The sequence below is a fragment of the Megalobrama amblycephala genome, linkage group LG13, assembly GCF_018812025.1.
Source record: "Megalobrama amblycephala isolate DHTTF-2021 linkage group LG13, ASM1881202v1, whole genome shotgun sequence".
In the NCBI taxonomy this organism is placed as follows: domain Eukaryota; kingdom Metazoa; phylum Chordata; class Actinopteri; order Cypriniformes; family Xenocyprididae; genus Megalobrama; species Megalobrama amblycephala.
In genome coordinates this window covers 34,647,184-34,660,185 of record NC_063056.1, presented here as the reverse complement: position 1 = coordinate 34,660,185, position 13,002 = coordinate 34,647,184, and the positions used below count along the sequence as shown (strand labels likewise).

The 13,002-nt window shown below is 34.9% G+C and overlaps 2 protein-coding genes across 3 annotated transcripts; one reads left to right on the top strand and one right to left on the bottom strand.

Moving 5' to 3' along the window:
• Nucleotides 1-328: 328 nt before the first annotated feature.
• On the bottom strand, nt 329-5,763 carry rab13 (RAB13, member RAS oncogene family). Of its 2 annotated transcripts, none has more exons than XM_048153382.1 (9): nt 5,218-5,763; nt 4,578-4,638; nt 4,074-4,134; nt 3,028-3,105; nt 2,383-2,472; nt 1,929-1,994; nt 1,529-1,579; nt 1,175-1,275; nt 329-1,130 (listed from the first exon to the last, which is right to left on the bottom strand). In XM_048153382.1, the coding sequence occupies exons 1-8, from the start codon at nt 5,339-5,341 to the stop codon at nt 1,204-1,206; spliced, it is 603 nt and encodes a 200-aa protein (XP_048009339.1). In that variant the 5' UTR covers nt 5,342-5,763; the 3' UTR covers nt 329-1,130; nt 1,175-1,203. The 2 variants fall into 2 exon arrangements, with proteins under 2 accessions (XP_048009339.1, XP_048009340.1); XM_048153383.1 differs by having other exon boundaries at nt 329-1,126.
• Nucleotides 5,764-8,546: 2,783 nt separating this feature from the next.
• On the top strand, nt 8,547-12,756 carry rps27.2 (ribosomal protein S27). Its single transcript, XM_048153277.1, has 4 exons — nt 8,547-8,686; nt 9,530-9,638; nt 11,321-11,431; nt 12,464-12,756. Exons 1-4 carry the CDS (start codon nt 8,681-8,683, stop codon nt 12,490-12,492), a joined length of 255 nt encoding a protein of 84 aa, XP_048009234.1. The 5' UTR covers nt 8,547-8,680; the 3' UTR covers nt 12,493-12,756.
• Nucleotides 12,757-13,002: the final 246 nt, after the last annotated feature.

Genomic DNA, 13,002 nt, shown 5'->3' with positions numbered 1-13,002 from the left:
TTTTTCCTGTGAGCCTTTTATTTTTCTATGCTTTTTTACAGAGTTTTAAATAAAACATGTAGATGTTGAGTGCATTTCTTTTCTTTTTTTGCCAAATAATTTTTTCATACAAGTACCTCAAACAAGTTTAGTGTTTTATTCTTTCTTATTTAAATTTTTTTTAACTATAAATTTTCCTCATATTTGATGGTTTAATGACTTGTAGTCATTAACAACAAATATCCGCTCAGGACATCACTTTCGGCCACAACTGTACTTGAGATTTTGATATTTGATATTCTATTATTATCAGTTAAATTAATTATTAGTAAAAAGAAAAACTCATAAATGTTGAATATTTCACTTTATTAAAAGCAGTTCATTGTAAAATTTCTGAGAAATATGCTGTGGAAAAGAATATAAAAAAAAAAAAGTGTAATAATGCATTTAAACAGAAACTTGATGCAAAATTAAAAGTGTATTATGTCTGATCATAATCCCTTTGGAGAAACACTGTGAATTTTCAGTAGAACATTATTATATTCCCACTAATAATCCATCAATTCTTTTCTCACACAACTCATTTAACATCCTAAAATCTCTCATCCATCAATTTTAAGGAGGTCAAAGTCTTTAAAAATTGAAGTTATTCACCTTTTATAGCAGCGAACATTCAAACCATTTGTCAGAAAGTGCAGATTAACTGTCAAACTGGACTATATTTTTAACATGATGTGACAAAAAGACTGATTCAATAGGTACTCGTTTTCCATTTTGACTAAAAGGGCTGTTTTCCATGCCTATCTACACCTGAAAAAATGCTGAAGTGAGCAAAACTTGTAAAACTTGTGCAAGTAAAACCAACATTGTCTCCACTGTAGCCTAGTCACTGTTTGTGTAGTGCGAAAATATAAACATGAAATAAAAAAAATGTGATTTTCCTCTAACTACATGAAAGCAGTACCCTGTTTTATATCTCATATAATGTATTCCATATCTTACTTGTGCCATCACTCTTGGAAACCCCTTCCTATTAGCATTCCATGTTCACTTTGCAAATGACTTTCAGGAATTAACAAAGCAGTTCTATGTAAGTGTTTGTGCTTGTGTGTGTGTGTGTGTGTGTGTGTGTGTGTGTGTGTGTGTGTGTGTGTGTGTGTGTGTGTGTGTGTGTGTGTGTGTGTGTGTGTGTGTGGTGAGCCTGTCCTCTGGATAAAGGCATATCTAAAGAAGAAGACATTTGGAGGCCTTTTTCTCTGTGCTGGTGGTAATTTTAACCTCTCGACCAGATGGACCCTGTAAAACAGTAAATATATGAAATCTAATACAAGGCCTGCAGTCTTGTAGGTTTGTTACAGTTCATGATAATTTACCCTTTAGATCTGTCTGATTAAAAAAACATGTAATACCAGTCAAGATAAAATCTACAAATAAGTTTAGTACTATAAATACATAACTTTAAATGGTTTTATGTTTGTTTCAGTATGAACACGCGCAGACAATAAGCATAATTATTCACTTTATCCATGTATACACACTGGAAACTCACCGACTTCTTATTTGACTTCAGCAAAATGTCTCGAGCAAGAGAAGCAAAGGACTATGGAGAGAAAGGTAAATCGTGTGAAAAAGTAGACCAACTATATAAAATTCAACATATTAAATTGCACAGATTCAGTATTTCATGTTATGCAAGTCTCTGCCACTGAAACTCATAAAACATTTCTCAATATCAAAACAATTGTTATATTGTACATTTGTAAGAACATCTATAAGTATACTGATATAATATTACATAATACTGATATAATATCTGAGGAAGATAATAGATTATAATAGATATTAGATAACAGATAAAGATTGACTATCTCTATAAACTAATTATACTAATAAAAAAAAAACATTTCTTTGTTTGCCAAGTGAGCATAACTGAATCAGTCAATCCATACCTCCTCAACGTTGATGCTAGATTTTGCACTAGTCTCGAAAAATCGAATACCATGTTCCTTTGCAAGCTATAATAAAAAAGAAAAATGACAATAATTTTTTTATGATGAAAGGATTTAAAGGGATAGTTCACTCAAAAATAAAAATTCTGCCATCCTTTACTCACCCTCATGCTGTCTGCTGAACACAAAAGAAGATATTTTGAAGAATATGGGTGAAAAAAAATAAAATAAAATAAAAAAATACTATGAAAGTCAATGTGGCCCATAAACTTTTTGGTTACCAACATTCTTCAAAATATCCTCTTTTGTGTTCAGTAGAAGAAAGATCAAATGACTGAAATTCATTCATAGCAGCAAAAAAAAAAAAAAAACCTCGAATGCACTTGGAAGAACAAAAAAAAAAAAGGCATCTTTTCTCAAACCACATACTGGTAGTGTGTATGACAACGCTCACCTTCTCACCTATCTCCTTTGACACTTTCCGCTTGGCCTCGATATCACACTTGTTACCCAGTAACATCTGACTTACACCTGCTGATGCATTCTGGGAAACACAGAAAATAATAATGCGCTCACTTCCTTATTTTCTTTTAACAAAAGGGCCCACTTGTGTTGTATACCATCTCTGTTCTGGTAACCTGTGCAGGATTCTGCTTCCTATGGCATCTTATCAAGAACTGAAACTCACATTTAATAAAGCCAGTTTCATTTTATATGCTTTTCTGGAGCTTGACAGAAAATATCTCATTATTTTTGCAGTATATACGATAGTAAGAATAAATTGTTGTGCTGTAAAAAACAACTGAAAATAAACAACTAAGGCACATAACTTGCCACACATTCGATTTTATGAGATTCATTTCCCTGACTAAATTAGATTAGAAAACTTAATTAATCCCTGTAAGGGGAAACTCATTTGCCACCATTGCACATTACAAACAACACAAATAGACAAAAATGATTTGTTTAAACAAAATGATTCAAGTTGTCCAAACTAATCAGGGATGGGACAGAGAAATGTTAAAGGTCACATGTCAGCCTTTACTTATAAAACTCCCATAAATGACTGACAGATTTTAATTTCCTCCTTCTCTCTTACTTCTTTGATGCTCTTCATCCAGTTCTGAATATTCTCAAAGGATTTTTCATCAGTGATGTCATACACAAGGATGATGCCCTGAAAGAGATGATCAAAATAAAACACCATTAACATCATGCCCTAGTGAAAAAATAAATGCATCAAAATGTATTTGAAATACAATTATTTTATGCTAAGTATACTATATTTATGTACTTAAATGTAAATACCATGCAATTGTACTTTTGGTATCCTAAATTGATTTACTTAAAGTCTGCTAAATTGGAACAACTAATTTTGTACTTAATGCACTTTAATTGTGTGGAAGTAGTGCTGATGTCCAACTAAAGATATTCTTAAGTATATTTGATTGTGGTAAAATTGAACTATTGCAAGTATACTTTAGGTACACTTTAAATATCTTGCATTTAAAGGTTTAGTACACCCAAAAATGAAATTTCTGTCATTAAGTACTCACCCTCATGTTGTCCCAAACCCGTAAGACCTTCATTTGTCTTCAGAACACAAATTGAAATCCGAGGGTATCTGATCCACACATAGGAAGCAACGTCATTGCACTTAAACTTGTATTAATTTGTGTTCTGAAGACAAACGAAGATCTTATGGGTTTGGGACAACATGAGGGTGAGTAATTAATGACAGAAATTTCATTTTTGGGTGAACTAACCCTTTAATGACTGAAATTATACAGTGATCATATCCTTACTAATATTGATATTAAAACATTTTAGGCTTAATATTAAGAAATGTGCATTGTGCAATAAAGAAGCATTCCAAAAAAGTTTAATTATAATATTTATATCAGTAAGTTTCAAGTGATATGTCAGTAAATATGTTAATGGATTTGTTGTACTATACTTAGTATGAAATAAATGTATTTTAAATATATTTTGGTATAGGTTTTTTCAATAGGGTGATTTTTTCATATCTAAATAACTGTTGAATTAATCTTGGTTGCACAATAATCACATATATAAGTTTATAGCTATTTAAGATATAGGACCAAGAAGATTAGTTTGTGTTAACATCTGTGTGTCTTGTCTCACCATGGCCCCTCTGTAGTATGCAGTAGTGATGGTCTTAAATCTTTCCTGTCCCGCTGTGTCCCTAGCAAATAAAACCAGTTGCACACATACGACATTTTAGCAATCAGAAAGCTTGTGAGTAAAAAAAACTGCAGGTGACTTATGTAACAACAATCTGATTTGGCATGTTTAATATACATCTTTTATAGCAACTGGACTCTGTACTTCCGGCTGTCACTGCCGTTGGACATAAATGACTTTACTGAGTCGTCCGAACAGAAGCCTGACAGAGCTAAACTCAACCAGACTCCACCTTTGGCACATTTACACTAAACTTACTGTTTTAACAGTCAGCTGTCAAACAGAAACACACACACTGGATATTTCTTGTGTACATAACACTGCCACTGTATTTACCCAGACATTCAGTACATATGTAAAAAATTTCAGCGGAATGCATTTGAATAACTATAAAATATTTAATTTTACTTTTTTAATTATTATATATTTTTCATTTATATTTACCAGACTTGCAGTTTAACTTTCTTCCCCTCAACCTCAATAGTCTTCACTTTGAAGTCAATACCTAGGAAAGAGGGGGGAAAAAGGAAATAGATGAAACAGGAGGGGCAGGAAGGAAGGGTGAACATGTTTTAACCCCCAGAGGCTCAATAAAAGTGGACTAATGAATACATTTGCTACATTCACAAACACAGGAGCAAGCATAATGAGATACAATTACTGCTCTAATGGTTTAATAAACACCATGGTTTGTTTTCCAGTGAATTAGGAGGGAGGGAGGGATGGGGTCTTTTGAAGATCTGGGTGAATGCACTAAATGCCATGGAGAATGGCCTCCATCTGATGCAGAAATGAAGGGGGTGTAACTCGATTGAAAAATGAGATACAGAGAGGGGCAGGCTGTGGCTGGTAAAAGTAAAGTAGTGCGAGAGGGCCGGAAATGCAATCAGGGAGGAGGAAACACAGAGCACGGGATGATCCTCAGGACTGATTGAGTTATACTGGAGTAGGCTGGAATGAGATGACGTTTAGACTAGTACTGACATGAACAAACACTTGGGGTAGCACTTGCTTTACAAGGTAGAAACTTGGCAGCAGAGCCTTTTCAAACAGTATCACAAACAGTTTCCATTTTTACACTTACCGATGGTTGATATGTATGTTGAATTAAAATTGTCTTCTGCGAAACGGATGATCAGACAAGTCTTGCCAACACCACTATCGCCAATAAGCAATAATTTAAAGAGGAAGTCGTACTTCTTTGCCATTGTTCGTTTCGCCTAGAGCTTTTAGCACGTTTCAAAAGACTTTCCTCCTGTTTTGTTAACACACAGTCACGCGCAGCGTTTTAAAATCCTTCCGACTGAAAAGTGTCCTCGTTTGAAACTTCATGGGTTTTCTTTCCTTGGAAAGACTCGTTGCCTTTGTCCGTCCAGATAAGAGGTAAAAATTCCATTTAAGTAGAAAAGTTTTCTTACAGCCCTTTGAACGTGTCTGCGGTAGGTTGTTTTTTAATGCATATGCCACGCATGTTCCATTTCCGGCTACGCTGCGCTGGTTTTCTCTCCTGTATAAGATACTTAAAGGTATTCATCCATACATAGACAACAGCAGCAGACTTTTTTTCTCCCTAAACTTTCCCTTGCCCAAGTTCCCAAAAGCTGACGTCGAGGGAGGGAGGGAGGGAGGAGAGGTTTAATAAAGCAGTGCTGAGGAGAACCGATAACAGTGTCTATCAACAGAGGGCGCCATTGGCACACAAGATGCTGAAACGAAGCACCCGTTGAACTCGTCTGTTTTTAGGTCATTTTTAAAGGGTTAGTTCACCCAAAAATGAAAATTCTGTCATTTATTACTTACCCTCATGGCGTTCCACACCCGTAAGACCTTCGTTAATCTTCGGAACACAAATTAAGATATTTTTGTTTAAATCCGGTGGCTCCGTGAGGCCTTCATAGCCAGCAATGACATTTCCTCTCTCAAGATCCATAAAGGTACTAAAAACATATTTAAATCGGTTCATGTGAGTACAGTGGTTCAATATTAATATTATAAAGCGATGAGAATATTTTTGTGCACCAAAAAAACAAAAGAACAACTTATTTAGTGATGGCCGATCAGTGTATCGAATCTGCTGTTCGGAGCGCCAAAGTCACGTGATTTCAGCCGTTGGCAGTTTGACGCGATCTGAATCATGATTCGATACACTGATTCATTTGTGCTCCGAAGCTTCCTGAAGCAGTGTTTTGAAATCGGCCATCACTAAATAAGTCGTTCTTTTGTTTTTTGCGCTTCAAAACTGTACTCACATGAACCAATTTAAATATGTTTTTAGTACCTTTATGGATCTTGAGAGAGGAAATGTCATTGCTCCCTGTGCAGGCCTCACTGAGTCATCGGATTTCAACAAAAATATCTTAATTTGTGTTCCGAAGAAAAATGAAGGTCTTACGGGTGTGGAACAGCATGAGGGTGAGTAATAAATGACAGATTTTTTTTTTTTTCAGAATCTAACAGAATCTTTGACAGAATCTAATTTTTGGGTGAACTAACCCTTTAAATTGGAAGCAGGCCATTGTCAAAATATTTAAACAAACTCAATATTTTTATTGTACATGTGATAAAATATTATACTTTTAAAACGTATTATCTACTGTATGATAGGGTAGGCTTATAGTGGGTCTAAAGGCTCCTCAGATGTAATTTTCTCCAAAAACACTAAGTCACTTTTCTAAACACTGCACTGAAACCAGATGTTTGTTTGGGTTAAGCAGGGATGAGTGAATTTATTGTTATAAATGTGCAAATTGTTCCCTGTTTAGCAGCCCCTGACTAAGTAGTCTAATCAAAGCTGCTATCTGAGTCATTCCACGAAACCGGTACTATTTGAGTCCCTCTGACCTTTTTCAGTGTATTTTATCTATTGGGTCACCAAAATATATTTTTAAAAGCTTTTTGTGTTAATTGAAATGTCTCCTTCAATAATGTTTAAAAACATGACATACATTTTATCTTTATATTAGAAATTATTTAGTTTTTTTCAGTTGACACCACCTATTTTGTCATGTCCCTCAAGGCCTTCTATGAAAGTTTACTTTGGGATATGAATAATAAAATGAGAAAAAAAGTTTATACATTTTGTCATTCCCATAAATATCCATCTGTGCTTTTTTGCTGGTAAGGGTTTTTTTTTCTAAGTAAATTCATGATTATTCATAAAAATCACATTATTTCCGTACCTCAGTAACCTCTCAACACCGTTACACAAACCATTCTCCCTCTTTAAAAATAATGAACTGATACTTATGTGACACCATTGATAGGAAGTGACATCATAGAAGACTTCTGAACAACATTGTGAGCAGACACAGGCATACTGCCACTGACTCAACCCTGTTGCATCAATTAAAGATAGAAACTACTTGTGGAAATTATCTTTGTTATTTCAACATTATTCATGATTTCTTAATATCATGCATGCCATGTGCTCTCCATTTATTCACTAGATTTAGAGCAGTGGCCAATTTGGCCAAAATAAATCACAACCCCGTCACACCTACATTTTATTATTATTTTAAGTTTATGAAAAGTAATTGAAAGTTTGTTGAACTCTGTCTGAATCATACGAATACTGATTTTAGTTCAAATTCTGAAGTTAAGCCTTTGATCAAAAATGATGAGGTTGCTGTCACAAAAAGTGCCCATTTCAGGCTTTAGTATAGCAAAAGTGTGAGATTTTATGTAACTTTTATATTTGCAATTACTGAATTAGTGTGAGGGACATCTGATTAATAGGAAAATGTTGATTTTATCACAAATACATTTTATAATAATATTCAGAGAGCTCCCATAGTGTCCATAACTTAAAATAATGACCAATAATAATAGGGATTTGATGTCTGAGATGGGAAAGTATGTTTATAGCTATTTATGTTTAGCAGTGCTATTTTAGTATTATTTGCATACTATTATAGTAGTTAATAGTATTTTAAGTTAGCTTTTATTTTTTATATTTTTTGTTTTCGTTTTAATTTGTTTAAATTTTAGTAATTTTGTTATATGCTTTTGTCATTTTTTAAAATTTATTCTTTAATATTTCTATTTATCGTTAGTTTAAGTAAAACTATATATATATATATATATATATATATATATATATATATATATATATATATATATGTGTGTGTGTGTGTGTGTGTGTGTATAATATGTGTTATAATTAAATTAATTGTAATTTCATTCATTACATTGTCAAAAGTAATTGCAATGATAACAAATGTATGTTAAACATATTATAATTATTATTAAATTATTATTATAATGTTTTATACATTCGCCGCTCTTACATTCGGATCGCCGCCCTTACGTTGCATTGTTAGGTTGCCTTTGATTATATATCATTAAGTATGACATGTAAGAGTTCATTGAACACATTCCAACATAACCCACAGCCTGTCTTAGTTCAGTACTTAGTTAATAGGTTAAGAAGAAATGCTTTTATTAAATGTTAGTGAAGTGTTTCCTGCCCCTGCTCACGAGCCCCGTTCATATGCGCATGTATTTCCGCTAGCCCCCCCCTTTTCGGCTGCTGCTCCACTGTCGCCAACATGCCTGTAAGTGCGTGCTATTACAATCTAGTCCATTTAAAACGTAATCACGCCCGATGTGTGCATTAAATCGCATCGATTGATGAGGGGAGGAATTTATCTTCGTGATCTCTCTGGCCACGTTAAATTAATTTCAACTATTTTGAGGTTAAAACTTAGTAGAAAAGATCGAAGTGTGTGCTGTGTGTAAAGGAACAAGATGGCCGCGTGCATATGCGTTAAAACGCGTGGAGAGCATCGCGCTTCCCATACAAATAAAACAGTCACGATTATAAGTAGTTGAGATTTAGTAATTAAATAATAGGTTAAATAGAAGTAATACGTGGAATATTGCTTTGATGCCCCTCTTGTTGTTTGTTAGACGGAAAGTGTGTCATGAATCGCATCACCCTTTGTAGTATCAGTGCTGTCCATCTTTTGACAATCAGCTGATCAGCAGTATCATCAAGCTTATGCTATTGTCAAGTTTGTAAAAAACACAGTTTTTTTGTTGTTAAATTGTTACAGCGTTTACACAGGTGTTCAAATTCTTTTACCGTTGTAGCTGTGGTGAAATACCATAACATTGCTGCACTCTTGAAGATAAAGGATTGATGGTTGCATGAAGAACCTTTAACAAATATGTAACCTTGTCATTGCACAAAAGGTTCTTTGGATTAATAATAAATGTTATTTTAAGAACTTTTCAATGAAAGGTTCTTTGGGGAACCCAAAATTGTTCTTCTATAACATCACTATGATGAAAACCCTATTTTGGAAACTTTATTTCTAAGAGTGTAGATATATCATAGCTAAGTTTCTCTACTCCAGTGGGCAAAGGTGATTGACACATCTCTCGTCATATTTCAGCTCGCGAAGGACTTGTTGCACCCAACGCCAGAGGAGGAGAAGAGAAGACACAAGAAGAAGCGTCTTGTACAGAGTCCCAACTCTTATTTTATGGATGTCAAATGCCCAGGTAAGCAGGGGATTATGGCTGCGTTTACACTGCAAGTTTTAATGCATAGATCTGATCTTTTGACCTTATCAGATTTTCAGGTATTTTGAGAGCGCAAGAACGCTGACTGTTAAACGTACATAGTGCTTATTAGGAGTGGACAGGTGCTAAAGTGTTCTCTGATTGGTGAAGATTTCTCTACAGAATCAAGAGTAATGTAGTTTTTCATTTGGAATTCCAACGGTAAGCATGGCCATTTATAAAATAAGTTGAAATAATGTGGATTGACAACCTCGGAGATCACTGTAGGTTTTGTAAGTCATCATTAATTCTCCTATGAAGAAAATGAATGGGATTTTTACTTACAGAACCTGACTGTTGCACTCTGTACAACAACGATTATTTTAATGGATTTGCGATGTAAGTCATGTGAAGTATGTAAACGCATGATGATGGTACTACTACAACCCTCGGATTCACAGACGAGGCTTAAATCTAGTCCCAGACTAAAATGCATTATTGAGCTGTTTTAACTGAAAGCAACTTGCACTGACATATCTTAAAATATGTCATTGCTATTGTTTTGTCTCAAAATGTACACCAGTAATGTGTTTTTTTTGTTTTGTTTTTTAATCTAAAGCACATTTGTAAAAGCTACTTAAATGTCCTAATTGAATTACGGTCTAATCCTGGCTTAATCTAAGACCTGTCTATGAAACAGGCCTAATGTCCAGGCCTAAATGCAACAATCAGTTTATTGTAACAGGGTTCCTGCTCCATCTCAATATTCACCAAGGGGTTTTTGTCTTGAAAAGGACCCCTGGATTATGTCGTTATGCCTCATTGTAAAAATCCCATTTATTTTCTTCATATTCAAAATCAGTTTCCATGATAATTTGACAATTAAAGACAGACCTATTCTGAGCTACAAGGTTGTTAATAAATGATATATGCTTTTGTTGAAGCCATCAACTTGCATTATTTCAACTTGTTTTTAAAATAATCGAGTTTAATAGCTGAATTGACCCTTCGCAAAGACCTGCCCCCCTTGGTTACTGTTGCTTTGTCCAACAAGCCATGGCGTTGTCACGCCACACAGAGTGAAAAATACATCACGGAGCAAAGAGGACACTGACAACACGTCGACAGACAAGACAGAGCCAGGTTACTTATGATATTAAACAAAGTCCCAGCTTTTAAATTGTAATTTTTTTTTTAAGAAATTCGAGCAATAAAAAACGTTTTGTGGCTCTTTAATGTGTTGTGACAGATTGCTGTAGCTACACCCCATGATTCTACAAAGAAATCTCCCAGCAATCGGAGAATCAAAACAAGCAAATGTTTCAATCAAAAGAAAACAAGCAAGCAAAATAACTATTTTTACTTATTCTAAATATATGTGTGTGTATATTTTTATAGATTTGCACTGCTTCATGCGGTTGTAGTTATTGACCTCACTAAAGCTATAAAGTACACATTCTTGAATCATTGTCTTTTTGTCTGATTTTCAAATACTGTTTTTGTTTCAAATCAAACTTTGTAATGTTGTGATTCACCTCATTGGTTGGTTTGGTTCATGGCTTACAACTCTTTAGGAGCCAAGGCCGCTGGTTCCTAAAATGGACATGGACAATGTCCATAAATTGGACATTGACTTTTGTATTATGATATGTTTGAAACTATTCGCCATTCTTTCTTTGCAGGCTGTTATAAGATCACTACGGTGTTCAGTCACGCACAGACGGTCGTCTTATGTGTAGGATGCTCTACAGTGCTGTGCCAGCCTACCGGAGGAAAGGCACGCCTCACAGAAGGTATCACTCGCATACATGGACACCAGTGCACACGACCCAAAGCATGAGAGAACCTAGTTTGTCAATCTAGTGACCGCCTAAATTCTTGATAAATATGATCCCGTGAGCAGAATCTCACCGTGGGATTTTCTTCTTTCCAGCAGCAGAGTAGTCAGAACATGTCACACTAACACATTAAAATATGGCCTTCAGAAGATGACTAATGATTTCATGTTTTTGTGTGGGAGAAATATGGCTGGAAGTGCACTCATAGATCAGAGATACACATACATGTGCTTGTAAATGTTGCAGCGCCATGGCAACACGCCCACACAGACCAACCTAGTGTTTCCTACTTGATCATTGTTCTCTTCTTGAGTTAAAGCTTGATGATTGGTGAAGCTTCGAAACTCGCTGCCCTGCTGGCACAGTTCAGAAAGCAAGAGAGGTAGTAGCAGATTTCTGTCTCACTCAACACTATCTAATTATCCACAAATTGACATTTATATTTTCTATTATTTAAGGATTTTTAATTACTACTTTATAGCACAAAAGACTGATTTTATTATTTTTTGAGAATTTTACTGCAACAATTATATTGGTCATTTGTTGTGGGGATTAAAGAGAGAAAAAAAGTATATCCTAAGCAATGTTCTTCTCTAAACAATGTGTAAATTTAAGTCTGTATATTAAAAAAATAATAATATGAAAGCATTTCTGTTGGTCGCACTCTCTCGCTCTAAGTCTTTGAAGTGCAGGAGCCTTGTCAGGATGATACGTTTTTCAAAATGAAACCACTTTCATGAATTTCTAACATTATAGATGCGCTGGTGAAAACGCCTCAAGCGCATTAAACAAGCACCTGATGGCAACCCACATGAAATGATGCGCTTGTGACCTTGTTTAAAACGTTTAAGCATCTTGGACACTTTCCTTGCTCTGCTTTTTTTTAAAGTGTTGGGGTTTTTTTTCCATAGAAATGCATTTTCTACTACTGTGAAGTGTGACGAAATATAGAATGTGTTTTTGACTGAATTCTTTCTCTATTAACAGGATGCTCGTTCAGGAGAAAGCAGCACTAGTCTCTCATTAACCAGTATGCAAGGATGAGGGAGACCACGGGAGGAGAGAAAGGATTGGCCACTCCACAGGGATTTCAGTGACTCCGCCCATAACGAGGCCGTGTTTCTGATCTGAAATGGGGCAATGGAGATGAAAGCTAAACCGAGAAGAGTGCTAGAAAACTGTCAAAGTGCTGTCTGAACACAGAGCGTGTGAGGTGTATAACCACCAAACCTGTCTCTCTCTCTCTCTCTTACTTTAAATAAAGGTTCATTTTTCATTTATGTGTGTGTTTTGGTAGATCATTTGCCAGCCTATCGGCATTGTCACAGCCACAAATACTATATTTAGGTTTAGTGTCATGCTTGTCTGTTGACTTGATCTCATCAGTAGGTAATACAAATATTTTTTTCTCAAAATATTGTCGGTTGTTTAGACGGGCAACATTCAGATTGTACTCATGTAATGGGCATTATATACCATTGATTAAAAGTTTTGGGTCAGTATGATTTTAATAATTTTTTCTTAAT

What these genes read in the sequence shown, in the direction of transcription:
- rab13 (XM_048153382.1), bottom strand. Translation starts at nt 5,341, where the DNA reads ATGGCAAAGAAGTACGACTTCCTCTTTAAATTATTGCTTATTGGCGAT. An exon ending in GGATGAAGAGCATCAAAGAA is followed by an intron (nt 2,473 to 3,027) that starts GTAAGAGAGAAG and finishes TGTGTTTCCCAG; the next exon opens with AATGCATCAGCAGGTGTAAG. An exon ending in TGAAGTCAAATAAGAAGTCG is followed by an intron (nt 1,276 to 1,528) that starts GTGAGTTTCCAG and finishes ACTGTTTTACAG; the next exon opens with GGTCCATCTGGTCGAGAGGT.
- rps27.2 (XM_048153277.1), top strand. An exon ending in TATGGATGTCAAATGCCCAG is followed by an intron (nt 9,639 to 11,320) that starts GTAAGCAGGGGA and finishes CTTTCTTTGCAG; the next exon opens with GCTGTTATAAGATCACTACG. An exon ending in AAAGGCACGCCTCACAGAAG is followed by an intron (nt 11,432 to 12,463) that starts GTATCACTCGCA and finishes CTCTATTAACAG; the next exon opens with GATGCTCGTTCAGGAGAAAG.